This window comes from Henckelia pumila, chromosome 1, assembly GCF_033568475.1.
Source record: "Henckelia pumila isolate YLH828 chromosome 1, ASM3356847v2, whole genome shotgun sequence".
Lineage (NCBI taxonomy): Eukaryota > Viridiplantae > Streptophyta > Magnoliopsida > Lamiales > Gesneriaceae > Henckelia > Henckelia pumila.
In genome coordinates, this window is record NC_133120.1 from 80608304 (window position 1) to 80621604 (window position 13301).

The window sequence follows — 13301 nt, forward strand, 5'->3', positions numbered from 1 at the left end:
GAATCTCCTAAGTTCACACGGTTAAAGTTACGTCATTACACATACAATTTTAATATCTTAACCGGCTCTTACCATGCGATGTCATGGGGAAATTCAGAAGAGTATCTTTTTTATTTTAAAGGAGCTACATATCATTTGTAAATTAAATGTGTTCGAAAAATCACTCGTTTTAAAAAAAATTATTCACAAAAAGTCTTGTTCGATGTGGATTACTATTTTTTAACATGTTTATAGCTTTGCTCCCGATGAATTAAGACGTGCTTATAATAGTCTGGACATACTCGAAGTAGACGTTCGGGGCCAAATCAATCCCAACTCTTTGTTTAAGAGAAAATTCGGTCACGTCTTTAGGCACTGGCATGAGATTTTTTTTTCTTCTAAGTAAGTCTTTAATTTGTGATACGATTTCACGAATCTTTATTCTTGGCACGAGTTAGTTCTACACATATTTACAAGAAAATAAACACTTTCGACATAAAAAATAATAATTTATCATGAGCGACTCAATCAAAATATCCGTCTCACAAAATCTTGTGTTCTCACATTCACATCTGATGCTAATTAGATTAGCGAATGATGTTGCACCTACGCTGGTTCGTGAAGCCCTTAAGAGTTAAGGCTAACACTAGTTTCCAATGGCTTAATAGCGCCTTACCTTTTTTAATTATCCAACATTGTACTTCGTCCTAGACCTGGCCAAGGGTTGGGTTAGGCCCGGACCCGACCCACCACGGGCCGGTTAACCGGGTCAACAAGCTTGACTCGAAATCGGGATCGGACCCTTCATAAGGTCTCACTCTTGTCATTAGGCGAACAGATCATTGACTAATAGAATGTGATTCTAATAAATTTTTTATACAAGATGTTTAAAGTTAAAATGCAATAAATTTTTTATTGAGATATAGTTTTTAATGTAAGATGTTGAAAGTTGAAATATAATATATTTTTTTATTGAATAAATGTAATAAAATTTTTATTGAGATATATATAATTTTTAATATAAGATGTGAAAAATTGAAATATAATATATTTTTTATTTATAAATTTATTTATTGAGATTGATAGAGTTTTAATATAAAATGTTGAAAGTTAAAATGACATATAATTTTTATTGAATAAATGTAATATTATAAGATATTAAAAGTTGAAATGTAATATATTTTTATTGAATAAATATAATAGATTTTTTATTGAAATAATGAAATATTTGATAGAATTTTTAAAATTTTAATTTTACAATTTTTTTTTAAAAAATAAGGGTTGACCCGAAATCGAAACCGAAACCAGCGGTTAACTTACTTAACCGGACCACCGATTTCACGACCTGGACCGTAACCGGCCACGGGCGGGCCGGTTAAGGGCCGGCCTTTTGCCGACCCAGACCCGGACCGTGGCCAGGTATACTTCCTGCAAGAGGTTCAAGCATTTTAATTGAAGGTTTTTTTTGTCTTTGAAAAAAGAGCAAATTCTGAATTAACTAAGTAACAACTTTCTTTGGCTATGTTTGTTTGTTTTTTTCCCCTGAAAAACGTACGATTTTTATGATAAAATGTAAATACAATATACGATCGAGGTTCGAAAATTGAACACAAGGAAACGGTGTGCGAGAATATAGGTGGCAAGAATAAATTTTATGGTTGATTATAAGTTGTCGGCATGAGTTGCGACATTACGGTAATCATCACCAACGGTGTCGCAAATTATTATATAAATAAATAAATAAATGATCGATGAAGATGCCCAATCTGATTAAAGAAAGTACGATAAAAATTTATCCCTATCTACGCTAATTCAAATGTAAAACATCTTTGTTTTCGAAGATATATATAAGACTCGTTCAAATATGATATCAATCTCACCAAAAAAATTTTACTTTTTTATGGTCGATCCAAATAATTTTGATGCGCGTCTCATAAAATTAAATATTCTCACAAGAGTTTTTGTATTAATGAGTAACACTCTTGTGAGATGGTTTTATCCGTGAGATGTAATAAGTAATATTTTTGGCATAAAATATAATACTTTTTAATCGATAACTCATGTAATAGACCGAACTCTTATATGGGACTCATCTAAAAAAATGACCTTGAGACCGTCATAAGAGTTTTTGTTTTTTTTTTTCAAAAATGTTTAACCCTTAATATGAAGGTCAGATTTTAAGTGTCGCAATCTAAATAATGTCTGCTAATAACTTCAAATAATAATGCTAAACAAAACTAAAATCCCAAACAAATATTTTATGCGAAAGCATCTTGAGAATTCAGACATGAGATGTGTATTAGTCTATGCTTTGCATAAACTAAATATTATAATTCTACTGAGTTCATTCATTGCATTCATCCGGTTGATGTAAACATTCTATAATAAAGAATCCTGCGTACTATAAATTCCACAGAATCTTGGAAGGAGATACATAAAGAAATTAAATGAAGCGGCGGAGAGAGGCGGAGGTGGTGGCGTCGGAGATTAGGTCCGCCATCGAGCAGCTGTCCCAGATGGAGGTTCACCGCAGAACCGCCTCGGGCACCTCCGGATCCGCCGGAGGGGTCGACGGGGATCAACTCACCGCCACCGCTCAAGTTCCCATCAAGCCTTTTCTTTCCCTTTGCAATCTGCTGATTCAAGTTCTTGGTTAATTAATTGCCCTCTACTCTTTCTGATCTCTTTTTGTTCGATACGAAATTATATATTTGATATGTACGTACGAGGATTCCATTTCTGTTTTGATATCTTGCAAAGTAATTGTTTTGCAGATAAGATAGGGCCAACAATGGCCGTTTTGAGACTCGACATTCATCAGAATATACAGGTATATAAACAGCTTAGATCGAGAACATATATGATACCGTTAGTTGTTACGGCATATATAGCATGTGAAAACCCGAAGCTGTTACTTTTGGATGGGCATTAGGTAACCCTCGAGATAAATGCAATATCATTTAAATCATGAAAGCTAGATAAATCGCACAATGCTCCAACTCAGACACTGAAAAAGCACAAAGCCCTCAATTTTATGATCATATGTATGGTAAACATGTTTTTTTGTAAAAAAAGCCAGGCACTAAATTTAATGTTTTAACATTTTTATTTTTAATGAAATGTTCAATTTAGACATGCATGTGCATTTTTATTATTTTTAATAATAAATTGCAATATTATTTTTCCTGGGTAAAAGTGTGCGTCGTATACCACTCCATCGCTGAGGAACAGACAAAACCAACAATTTGACTTTAGCTCAATACGATAGTTGATTTTGGATATCCTATATTACATAAGGAGAATTGCTCTCTTTTTTTGTTTTTGTTCATGATGTTCGTTCAAATATCTCACTGAAAAAAATATGTGGATCTCATGAGTATATCACTTGTTTTTTTTTTTTGGTTATTTTTTAGCAAAATGTTCACACGAATATTTTGAAAAAAAATGTGAAAATATTTCTCTGATATAGTAGAGTCTTCGATTAATATTGTGCTTTTACTTTTTCGTCCATTGTCTTAATGTATTCCTCAAGTCAACGAGCCAGCTAGTATGCTCACGCATACATGCACTCCCTAATTAAACTCCACTTAAGATAAGCTTAAATATGCATATAGAAGTCATTAAAGTCAAGTTGGAGGCCTATCCAAAATGTCATGGGTGTTTCTGTCATTTTACTGAAAATTTATTAGATTAATTTTCTTGTTTTTATTTACTAATTTTATTATTCGTGCCAGTTCCGTGTATATATCCAATGCGTTAATTAATTAATGGTTGCTTTAATAAATTAATTAATTATAGAGATTAGAGAAGTTCCATGACTCCGACCCTTCGACATATTGGGATGTGGTGGAGATTTTAAAGAAAGAGGTCGGCGAAGGCAAGGCAAAAGTGGGTCCCACTTGTTGTAAAGCCTTTGTTTGGCTTACTAGGTAATAAATTCTTTTTTTGTTCTTTACTAGGTTGGTTCACTTTATTAATTGCTCGAATAATAATAATAATAAACAACTACTTTGATTCCCACAAGTTTTCGTCCGGCTAAATTGTATTTTTTGTCATATATATTTCTATATTTTAGATTTTGTTTATGTAGCCAAATTTCACTTTTATTCTATTTTTTTAATGTTTTTAGTCGATTTTTCCACGTTGATTTGACAATAACAAGATGATGACTTGTGCAATACCATATTAATAATCGATAAAAAGATATAGAATTTTCGAAAACCAAAAGATACAAAACTAAGACAGAAATTTGATAACGTGAAAGACAAAAACCAATTTTTTTTTTTTTTTTTTGCAATTTTTCCCTTTTTAATATTTATTCTTAGTTTCAAAAAAAAAAAAAAATTATTCTTATGTCTCCTTCTTTTGAACTAATATATTTTCCTCTATATTTTTACCGCTGGGGAAGAATATTTTGAAAATATTTTTTTTTCTAATTTCTCAAACTATTAGCTAATCTAAATTGTTTGGAAAAAAAAAATCAATCAATCAAATTTATTCTTTTTTATTTTCCCAGAAACCTTTTAAATCGATAAAGTTGTTGAGATTATTTGTTTTATTTTTGAGTAACTATTTTTTATGAAATTATTTTAATATGTACTGTACATAACTTGTCTAATGAAATTATTTTTTGGCTACAGAAAATAAAAAATACAGATTCGAGGAGATAAAAGTCAAATTTAATTTGAATAATAAATAGAAATTGAATATTTAATTCTCATGTAATTGTCAACTTTCTTGTTTTCAGGTCTCTTGATTTCACCGTAGCTTTGTTAGAATTGATAGTAAAAGACAGTGGTAGGCCGATGCAGCAAGCAGTGGAAGAGTCATATAACAAGACTTTGAAGCCTTGGCATGGATGGATTTCTTCTGCAGCATATAAAGTACTATTTTAAAATCTTCTTTTTAAAAACTAAAAATAGAAAAAGTAGTCCACACGGGCATAAGCGAGTTGGTAAGGCCTAAGGTGATGTGGGAAGAAATTTTCCAGCGTTGCGGGTTCGATCCTCGTATGAAACATATTCTATGCTGAAATATTGTGGGGTATGCTATGGGGGTTGGTCATGTTGCTCCCTCCCCCACGTCCCTGCCGTTCGTGCACGTCCCTCGATTTGCCAATGAGCCTCTGACTCATGTGGGGTGGAATCCCCTACGAGATTGTTAATAGTTCTCCATGAAAAAATTATCTATTAAATCAACCTGTTTTTTAATTTTGAACACATGTATCTCTGAAAGATATAGAGACAATGATTTTTGCTCAAGATCTGAAAACTAAGGAGTTAACAGATAATTTTCAGGAGTTTCAATAATCTCGGGATTTCATGGGTTAATGTATGCAATAAGCCAAAAAAAAAAAAGGTTGATTGAAACTTTAGCTAAAAGTAATAAAATAAAATAATTGACATTTTATTCATTTTGATTTTAAAACTTTTATTTATATATTTATGTTTTGCAGGTAGCTCTAAAATTGGTGCCTGATATCCAAACATTTACATGTGTTCTCAAGGCCAGTGATCAAGACTCTGACATGCTCAAGGAAGAAATGCAAAAGATGATTTCCTTGCTCATCCCTGTGATCCACCAAAACCAAGACATTATGGTATGTAATATTTTTGTTATCCAGTGATGAATAATTTCATACTTCAATTAAAATTACTCATCCCAGAATTTTGGGAGGCGAAAACATACTATTTTTCGAAAAGTTGAGCATAAAATTCAGATTTTAGATCCGTCATGATCAAGTTCAGTTGCTGATTTACCTTCTTTTTCTTTGCGCGTCCTATGTAAATGCAGAGAACATATGGGTTGGATAAGTGGAAGGGTACATAGAGGAGACATCTGAGGCCAAAAAAAAAAAATCATGAAGTTCAATTTTGCTGGTGCAATGTCATATAATATGTCTTATAGCCATTATTTTAGGGTGCTACTCTTATGTAGAACCAACCATATGTTGTACAGTAGGATGTGTTGTCCTTTTCGTCGAATACTAGCTCGAATTTTCATGATTGTTTTTATGTACACCTATCACATGATTTAACACCTGATGGATCATGTAATGTTCTATGAAACTGCTGTACGAATATTTCAGTTATTGCATTAAGATTGCAAGAAGCTGATAGATCTTGTAAAGTTTCTTTCAATAGACGTTTATAGTACTAGTTGGGTTGGAATTTAATGAACATGTTGAAAGATTCCCATTTTGTCTATGCCTAAATTATGGCCATCAGAATCAGCAGAACCGGCGAGATCTGGATCAAGAAGCGCGACCAGGGCCGCCACTAAACCAGCATTGCTTGTTATGCTCGGCTCTGTGAACCACGGCTTGGCTCTATCGTCATAAAAAGCATCCTTTTTATCCGGCCCTGCTACAATTGCTCCAGAAAGGATATTGGGATTTTTGTCTTTCGATTTCAAGAAGCCATTTCCTTCCGAGCATGAGTGTTGTTTTCCATCCGGAGGAATCGATGCAGCCCTGTGGTGAACATGTAACGGGTAACGGTCCCCGTACCCTACCATGTAGCTCATCTTCATTGGGTTATCTCCAAGTATATAATTCACCTGAAAACAGCAGAATTTTTCGTGAATTAGCCGAAGAATCGAATAATCGAGCACCTTGATTCCTTAACAATCATGTGTCCGAGTACCTGAGACATGGAGAAATCTCGCAACATTTGAACTGAAAAGATTGCAGTATTGCAACTGCCACCAGTTCTGCTCAGCAGTTCAAGATAGTCACTGTATAATTTGCTGAGAAAAGATGCAGTGGCAGCATATTGGAGAGGGGTGTCAGTATCTGGTATTAGGAGAACTAGTCCACCTAAAAATTTAGAGAAAAAATTTTGTCACACAAATATACAATGAAATCAACGAACTTAACGATTATTTTTCATTAAATTTACCGTTGGTTGCACTTAAATTTTGATTAGAAAGATATGAACACATGAGCAAATCTGTTCTGTTTGTGGCCAATGCATCTTCATATGGATAGCCAAGATCAATGAAATATCTGATTCTTGTCATCAAGACCTGCAAATGTGAGTTACAATGATCTGTTGCAAGATCAACGATTCCGTCCAAATCGCCAAGACATGAAACTCAAAAACTATAGAAGATTTACCGCATTTGCTGTGAATTTGTTGTTCCAATAGAACACTGCTTTTTCCGAAGCCATTTCTTCCATCTCCGCTGCATCGAACTTATCAGTTGAGTATTTTAGATAACTGCTGTTCCCTGTGGCGAAAAACAACCATGTCCCTCCCCAAACTAACTCGTCTACATAAGTCGTCGAGTTGTAGAAATCGCGTGCTAGACCGCCACAAGCACCATCTTGGGTGTACTTTCCAGGCTTGTGAGACTGATCCTGCCTTGTTGCTAAGTTAAACAGCTTTTCCGCCGCCTCAACTAATTTTGCTGAATATTCTTTCTCGCCCACGAGAACTAGCGATGCAGCCGACAGTGCTGAGACTATCTCTCCGGCTAAATCTGCCGCTGTATCATCACATACAGAAACATGCCTAGTATACTTCATGTCCTCGGGTTTTTGCCAGCAAGATATGTCATTTTCTTGACCCGAACTTCCATCATTTCCACCTACCTTTAAGTTAGAACATAAATATGTATAATTTTTTCATGCAGATATACCTAACAAAAAGATTACCAAAAGGGTTTTCAAATTCTTGACCTGAGAATACAAAACAGCTGAAGCTTGATTTGTAGCTGGTGGAATGAAGACTTTGAGCAAGTAATCGGTTCCCCATTTGATAATGTCTTTTATATGATCAAGCTCTCCAAGATCAGCATACTTTTGCCGATACTCAATCACTGTCCAGCTCAGTAAAGTAACTGTATAAGCTGTAGAAAAGCTAAACTTTATGTTATTTCCTGAATCATAGTATCCTCCGACAAGATCAGCATCAGTTTCCCCATCTTTTCCATCATTCAAACCGGAATCTCCTCGAAAATTTATCGTACTGTTCCCTGGGAAATGTCCCGCTGCCATGAACAAAAAAATATGGTTAAAAACAAAGAATCAGTGAAGAAGCACACACAATTATGGACTAAATTCCAAAAGGGATGTTAGAAAACATGCCGAGGCTAAAACTACGATGACCATTTAGACACAGAAATTGAAAAGTTTCCAAAGAATTACATTTCTGAGCATCGAAAAACAGAAGGGCTTGCTTCAGAGCAACCGACAGGTTCTTGGGACCGCCATTATCTTCATTCTTGTGTGTCAAGAAATGCAACAGCAGAACCAAAACAGGAACGAAAACAACCGCGAAAATCGTCGTGTAAACGCAACGCTTGAAGAACGCTCTGTCACCGATGGTTAGATTGAAATCCACGGATTTAGAGAAACGAGAAGGCAGAGTATCGAACCCGTCCACTGATCGAGGGAGAAAATGGAAGTCGAGTTCTGTGGAGTTCCAGCGGCTGGAAGGAGGGATTAGCCTGCCTGATTCAGATGCTGAGTGCACAAATCTGCCGGAGTGGAATTCGGTCTCGGAGCTTTCGGACATGGCGGATTTTTTTTTTTAACGTACGAATTGGGGTGAAGAAGGAAGTCCAAATGTATGATATAACTGCAATTCAACAGTCTTGGTTTTCTTTCTTTTTTTATTTTTTATTTTTTAGTTTTTTTTTTGGCTTTCAAAATCTTGTTGGAAGTTTCAACGAATTAACTGTCATAACGGTCATTCCAAAGCATGCATTTTTGTCTGTCATAAATAACTTACAAGAGCACTCTGTTACGGAAAATTTCCTTTATTTTAAAAAATGCAAGTCTTATTCCAAAACAGTAAATAATTTTTTTAATGTATTTAAACGGTTATTTCTTTGAAAAATGTGTTTTGTGAGACGATCTCACGGATGTTTATCTTTAAAACTAAACAATCACGTCCATAGTTATGATACAAAATAATATTTTGACATAAAAATGAAAAAAGTTACAATTTTGCCTCATTATGATTTAGGTCCTCTATATTTTTCATATTTTAGTTTTAGTCCTACATATTTCATTTTTTAACCATTTTAGTTCTTTTTCATCGAAACTACTAATGTACCCTTAAACATGTTACCAGCATTGCAAAAATGTCATATCAGTGTCATATCAGAAAAAGGACTACAATTTTTTTAAAAAAAGATAGCGGACGATAACTGAAATCTGATAACATAGAGGATCTAAAATTGTAATAAGAGAAACTTATGGGATCAAAAAAACAATTTTTTTTTTAAAAAAATATTTTTTTATGGGTGACCTAAATAGGATATTTGACTCATAAAATTAAACCTTCTCACGTGAGTTTTGGTATAACTCTGGTTATATATAATCTAATCGAAAATAACCATTAATTTATACCTAAAGTAGAGGGGTAAAAAAACTTAATGATTTTGTGGGGTTAAAATGTTTAATTTTACAAACTGACGATAAAACGTGAACAAATTAAAATTTGAGATACAAATTAAAGTCTTTTATTGTTTTATATTATTTCTACAAATATATAATATACCGTCTAGTGATTAAATTTATATTATTTTATAGAATAAATCTATTATTTTGATTCTAGTAGTTTATAAAGAATTTTTTTACAAAAATGTTAATGATAAATTAATTTTAAGATAATAATTAGTCTTTATATTTCCTTTCCTTGGATAGTACTTAACTTATAAAAAAAGGTAAGAAACTTGTGATAAAAACAAGAATGAAATCTTAAAAAATTGGAAATAATATGTAGATATATTTATAAGAGAAATAAACGTTAATAGTATTAATTTTAATTTTTGTGTAATTTTATATCTATGGAAATTGACAAATTTAAATATAATTTTTTGAGGAGCTAATCTTTGGAAATCTAATTTCAGAATTGAAAGTCATTAACAACCTTACTTGAGAAAACTGAACATTAATTAACAAAATATTATTAATATTGTTGACTAATACAACAAAAAATAAAATCAGTGCATGGAGAGCGTAAATATTATTCCCCTGGAAAGTGATAATTTTTTCATATATATTTCAGTCAAAATATTCGAGTGTCTATATATAGAAGATTCACACGTCCAAAGCAATCCCAACAATCCCGTACCATTTTCTCAACAGAATTCGAGATTTATAGCGACGCAAAGTCTTTCCTTTCATTCGTTTGTATATTCACTAGTCAAGGGAATCAATAATCCTTAATTAATCTACTTTTTCTAAGATGGGATTGTGGTGGAATTGCACCACCGCATTGGCGGTGGCGGTGGTGATGGGATTTCTATTTCATGGTTGTTTCGCCTTTCCGGCGGAGGATCTGGTGGCGATGTTGCCCGGTCAGCCGGTGGTGAAGTTCAGGCAATATGCAGGCTATGTAGATGTGGATTTGAAGAATGGGAGAAGTTTGTTTTACTACTTTGCGGAAGCTCAGGATGATCCTCAACACAAGCCTCTCACTCTTTGGCTCAATGGAGGTCATTTTTCAAACCTTAATTTTCTTGCTCAATATATATTTCATGTTTTTCTTTAGTTTTCACTTTCATCTTAACTATGAAAAATGTGTGGCATTTGTGTTTTGGTGGTATTTTCAGGCCCGGGTTGTTCATCCATCGGAGGAGGAGCCTTCACAGAACTAGGCCCTTTCTTTCCCACAGGGGACGGCCGAGGCCTTCGGATAAATTCCAAGTCTTGGAATAAAGGTGAATACCATCCTTTTTTCTAATCAGTCTCCTTTTTCTTACAAGTTTTCATCCTTCCTATGTAGCATCAAATCTTCTGTTTGTGGAGTCTCCTGCCGGCGTTGGATGGTCGTATTCAAACACGAGCTCGGACTACTCCTGTGGCGATGCATCCACAGGTAAATGTCTGCTGCAAAAGAGAGCACGCGCGCAAACACTATACATGCCTGCACGTTGTAGGATTTCGTGTTTACTATTGATAGTTGTCTGTTTGAGGGAATGAAATTCCTATTTTCTTGATTTTATGGCAGCTGCGGATATGCGCGCTTTCATGCTGGGATGGTACAAGAAGTTTCCAACGTTTAAAACCCGAGATTTGTTCCTCACTGGAGAAAGTTATGCTGGTACAAAGAATTAGAGTTTTGTAGACATTTTAGCCCATATTTTGAGAATGAATGCATATCTCTGTTTTTCTGCACAGGGCATTACATTCCTCAACTAGCCGTCGCCCTTCTCGACTACAACGAGAAGTCTACCGAGTACAAGTTCCCCATTAAAGGCGTTGCAGTAAGAAATCACATCTCGATCTGAATGCCATTTTAGTACAAAACCTTTTAAGTGTTGAGAATTATGAAACTTTTTTCCAGATTGGCAATCCACTTCTTAAACTTGATGTTGATATATCATCAACATACGAATTCCTCTGGTCACATGGATTGATCTCTGATGAAACCAGCCTAACCGTCACAAACGCCTGTAATTTTGAAGACTACACATTCGATGGTTCGCACAATGTATCCGATTCCTGCAACATTGCCATATACAACGCCTACGAGTCTGTCAGCGAGTATACAGACAACTATGATGTCATTCTTGATGTGTGCTATCCATCTATTGTAGAGTAAGAACTACGGCTGCGAAAAATGGTAACTTCATCTCATATTTTGGTTAAAAGTTTACTCTAGGGGTTGACGAATCCATGGACGAATAACGGGTTGTGCCATTTCTAGGCTACAAAGATTAGTGTTGGAGTAGATGTGTGCTTGAGCTATGAAAGGCGTTTCTACCTCAACCTTCCTGAAGTCCAGAAGGCTCTACACGCGAATCGAACCAATTTACCGTATGGATGGTCTATGTGCAGTGAGTAAGTTCACTAAAACCTCAAAGATCAAGTCTTTTCTCAGCATTACATAGACTATAGAAATTTTAGTCATAACAGCCACTGTATGAACTTAAATCATTACTTTTTCTTTTTTTTTCTGGGAAGCATTCTGAGTTACCATTACGAAGATGGGAACATCAACATGCTACCTTTGCTCAAGAGGATCATTCAGAATCAGATTCCAGTTTGGGTTTACAGGTAATAAAAATCATCCATTCACGCGAAAACGTAACGACGTCATTTTCCATAAATCAATCATCATGTCACAGAACAAAGAATAATTTGTCACAAATTTCCAACTTTCAGTGGAGATCAAGATTCGGTTGTCTCTTTAATTGGCTCCCGGACGCTGGTACGTGAACTCGCAGATGATCTTCAGTTCAAGGTTACAGTCCCATACGGCGCGTGGTTCCATCAAAAACAGGTAAACATCTCACACCTTCTCATATGTATAGTGCTAAAGGATAAAAAAAAAGTATGTAATGTAAGAGAACTGAACAGCTCGATCAAGTGCAACAACTCGAAAAAGGTATATACGGACAAAGCTCGGGCTTGTGTCCAGTACAGCCATTCTTTCACTTCTTGAATGCTACTTAGATTACCATACATGTCAACTAAATAACCACACATATCACCCTTTTTCACAATCAATCTTAAAAGGATCCCTACAAATGAGTCGTTTCCAGCCTTTTGATCTCGAAAACGACCTATTGTATTCGCAGGTGGGAGGTTGGGCAACTGAATATGGAAATTTGTTGACATTTGCGACGGTAAGAGGAGCAGCACACATGGTACCATACGCGCAGCCTTCAAGGGCTCTGCATCTCTTCAGTTCGTTCGTGCGCGGCCGGAGATTGCCTAACAACACACGTCCTTCTATTGATGATTAATGAATCAATCTCACAGATTGGATTCAGTATTTTCTCTTATGTTAGTTATTTTCTTGTAGTTGGGGCATTAGATTAACTCACTCAAGTAGAAAACTAGCCGTGGAATTTGAAAATCTCCACGAGATATGAGCTTCTTTTTTTTTTACTAGTCAAGTACGTATTAATTGTATGAGCTTCTTTAGTTGAGTAATCTAATATTTTGATTCATTTTAAATGTTAGCAAACTTACGCATGAAATATAAAATTCAATTAAATTTGAACCTTTTCATCTTTACGTAGGATTTTCATGTCGATTACGATTAGTAATACTAATGTATAATAAATAAATAATAGAAGATGGATATTTAATTTTTTATCCACTATAATTATTTTACTTTAAACAATAAAATTATAATCGAAATTGGCCCAATGACACAATCTCTCCACTATATGAGAGAGAGGTTATGGTTCCAGATCTTGAATTTTTATTTATTTATTTTTTTTAGAAAAAGAAAATAAAAACTCTTTCCATTTTAATAATTTTTATTATATTATAATTGATAAACCCATTAGATTAACTAACTTTGGTCATTTTAATATATTTCCAAATTTATTCTTATAATTCTTTCAAATATATT

General features: G+C 34.4%; 2 protein-coding genes and 1 pseudogene across 2 annotated transcripts; 2 read left to right on the top strand and 1 right to left on the bottom strand.

Annotated features, from left to right (window-relative positions):
* The first annotated feature begins 2252 nt into the window (after positions 1-2252).
* Positions 2253-5902, top strand: LOC140875068 (glycolipid transfer protein 3-like). Its single transcript, XM_073278612.1, has 6 exons — positions 2253-2631; positions 2754-2809; positions 3778-3908; positions 4727-4862; positions 5435-5578; positions 5773-5902. The coding sequence occupies exons 1-6, from the start codon at positions 2427-2429 to the stop codon at positions 5806-5808; spliced, it is 708 nt and encodes a 235-aa protein (XP_073134713.1). The 5' UTR covers positions 2253-2426; the 3' UTR covers positions 5809-5902.
* A 119-nt stretch (positions 5903-6021) lies between these two features.
* LOC140875067 (endoglucanase 25-like) lies at positions 6022-8530 on the bottom strand. The gene is made up of 6 exons (XM_073278611.1): positions 8129-8530; positions 7661-7971; positions 7097-7573; positions 6879-7005; positions 6624-6796; positions 6022-6537 (listed from the first exon to the last, which is right to left on the bottom strand). The coding sequence occupies exons 1-6, from the start codon at positions 8496-8498 to the stop codon at positions 6151-6153; spliced, it is 1845 nt and encodes a 614-aa protein (XP_073134712.1). The 5' UTR covers positions 8499-8530; the 3' UTR covers positions 6022-6150.
* Positions 8531-10046: 1516 nt separating this feature from the next.
* On the top strand, positions 10047-12898 carry LOC140874646 (serine carboxypeptidase-like 42; annotated as a pseudogene).
* The last annotated feature ends 403 nt before the right edge of the window (positions 12899-13301 follow it).

What these genes read in the sequence shown, in the direction of transcription:
- LOC140875068 (XM_073278612.1), top strand. Translation starts at nt 2,427, where the DNA reads ATGAAGCGGCGGAGAGAGGCGGAGGTGGTGGCGTCGGAGATTAGGTCC. An exon ending in TCTGCTGATTCAAGTTCTTG is followed by an intron (nt 2,632 to 2,753) that starts GTTAATTAATTG and finishes ATTGTTTTGCAG; the next exon opens with ATAAGATAGGGCCAACAATG. An exon ending in GCCTTTGTTTGGCTTACTAG is followed by an intron (nt 3,909 to 4,726) that starts GTAATAAATTCT and finishes TCTTGTTTTCAG; the next exon opens with GTCTCTTGATTTCACCGTAG.
- LOC140875067 (XM_073278611.1), bottom strand. Translation starts at nt 8,498, where the DNA reads ATGTCCGAAAGCTCCGAGACCGAATTCCACTCCGGCAGATTTGTGCAC. An exon ending in GTTTTTCGATGCTCAGAAAT is followed by an intron (nt 7,972 to 8,128) that starts GTAATTCTTTGG and finishes TGTTCATGGCAG; the next exon opens with CGGGACATTTCCCAGGGAAC. An exon ending in ACAAATTCACAGCAAATGCG is followed by an intron (nt 7,006 to 7,096) that starts GTAAATCTTCTA and finishes TCACATTTGCAG; the next exon opens with GTCTTGATGACAAGAATCAG.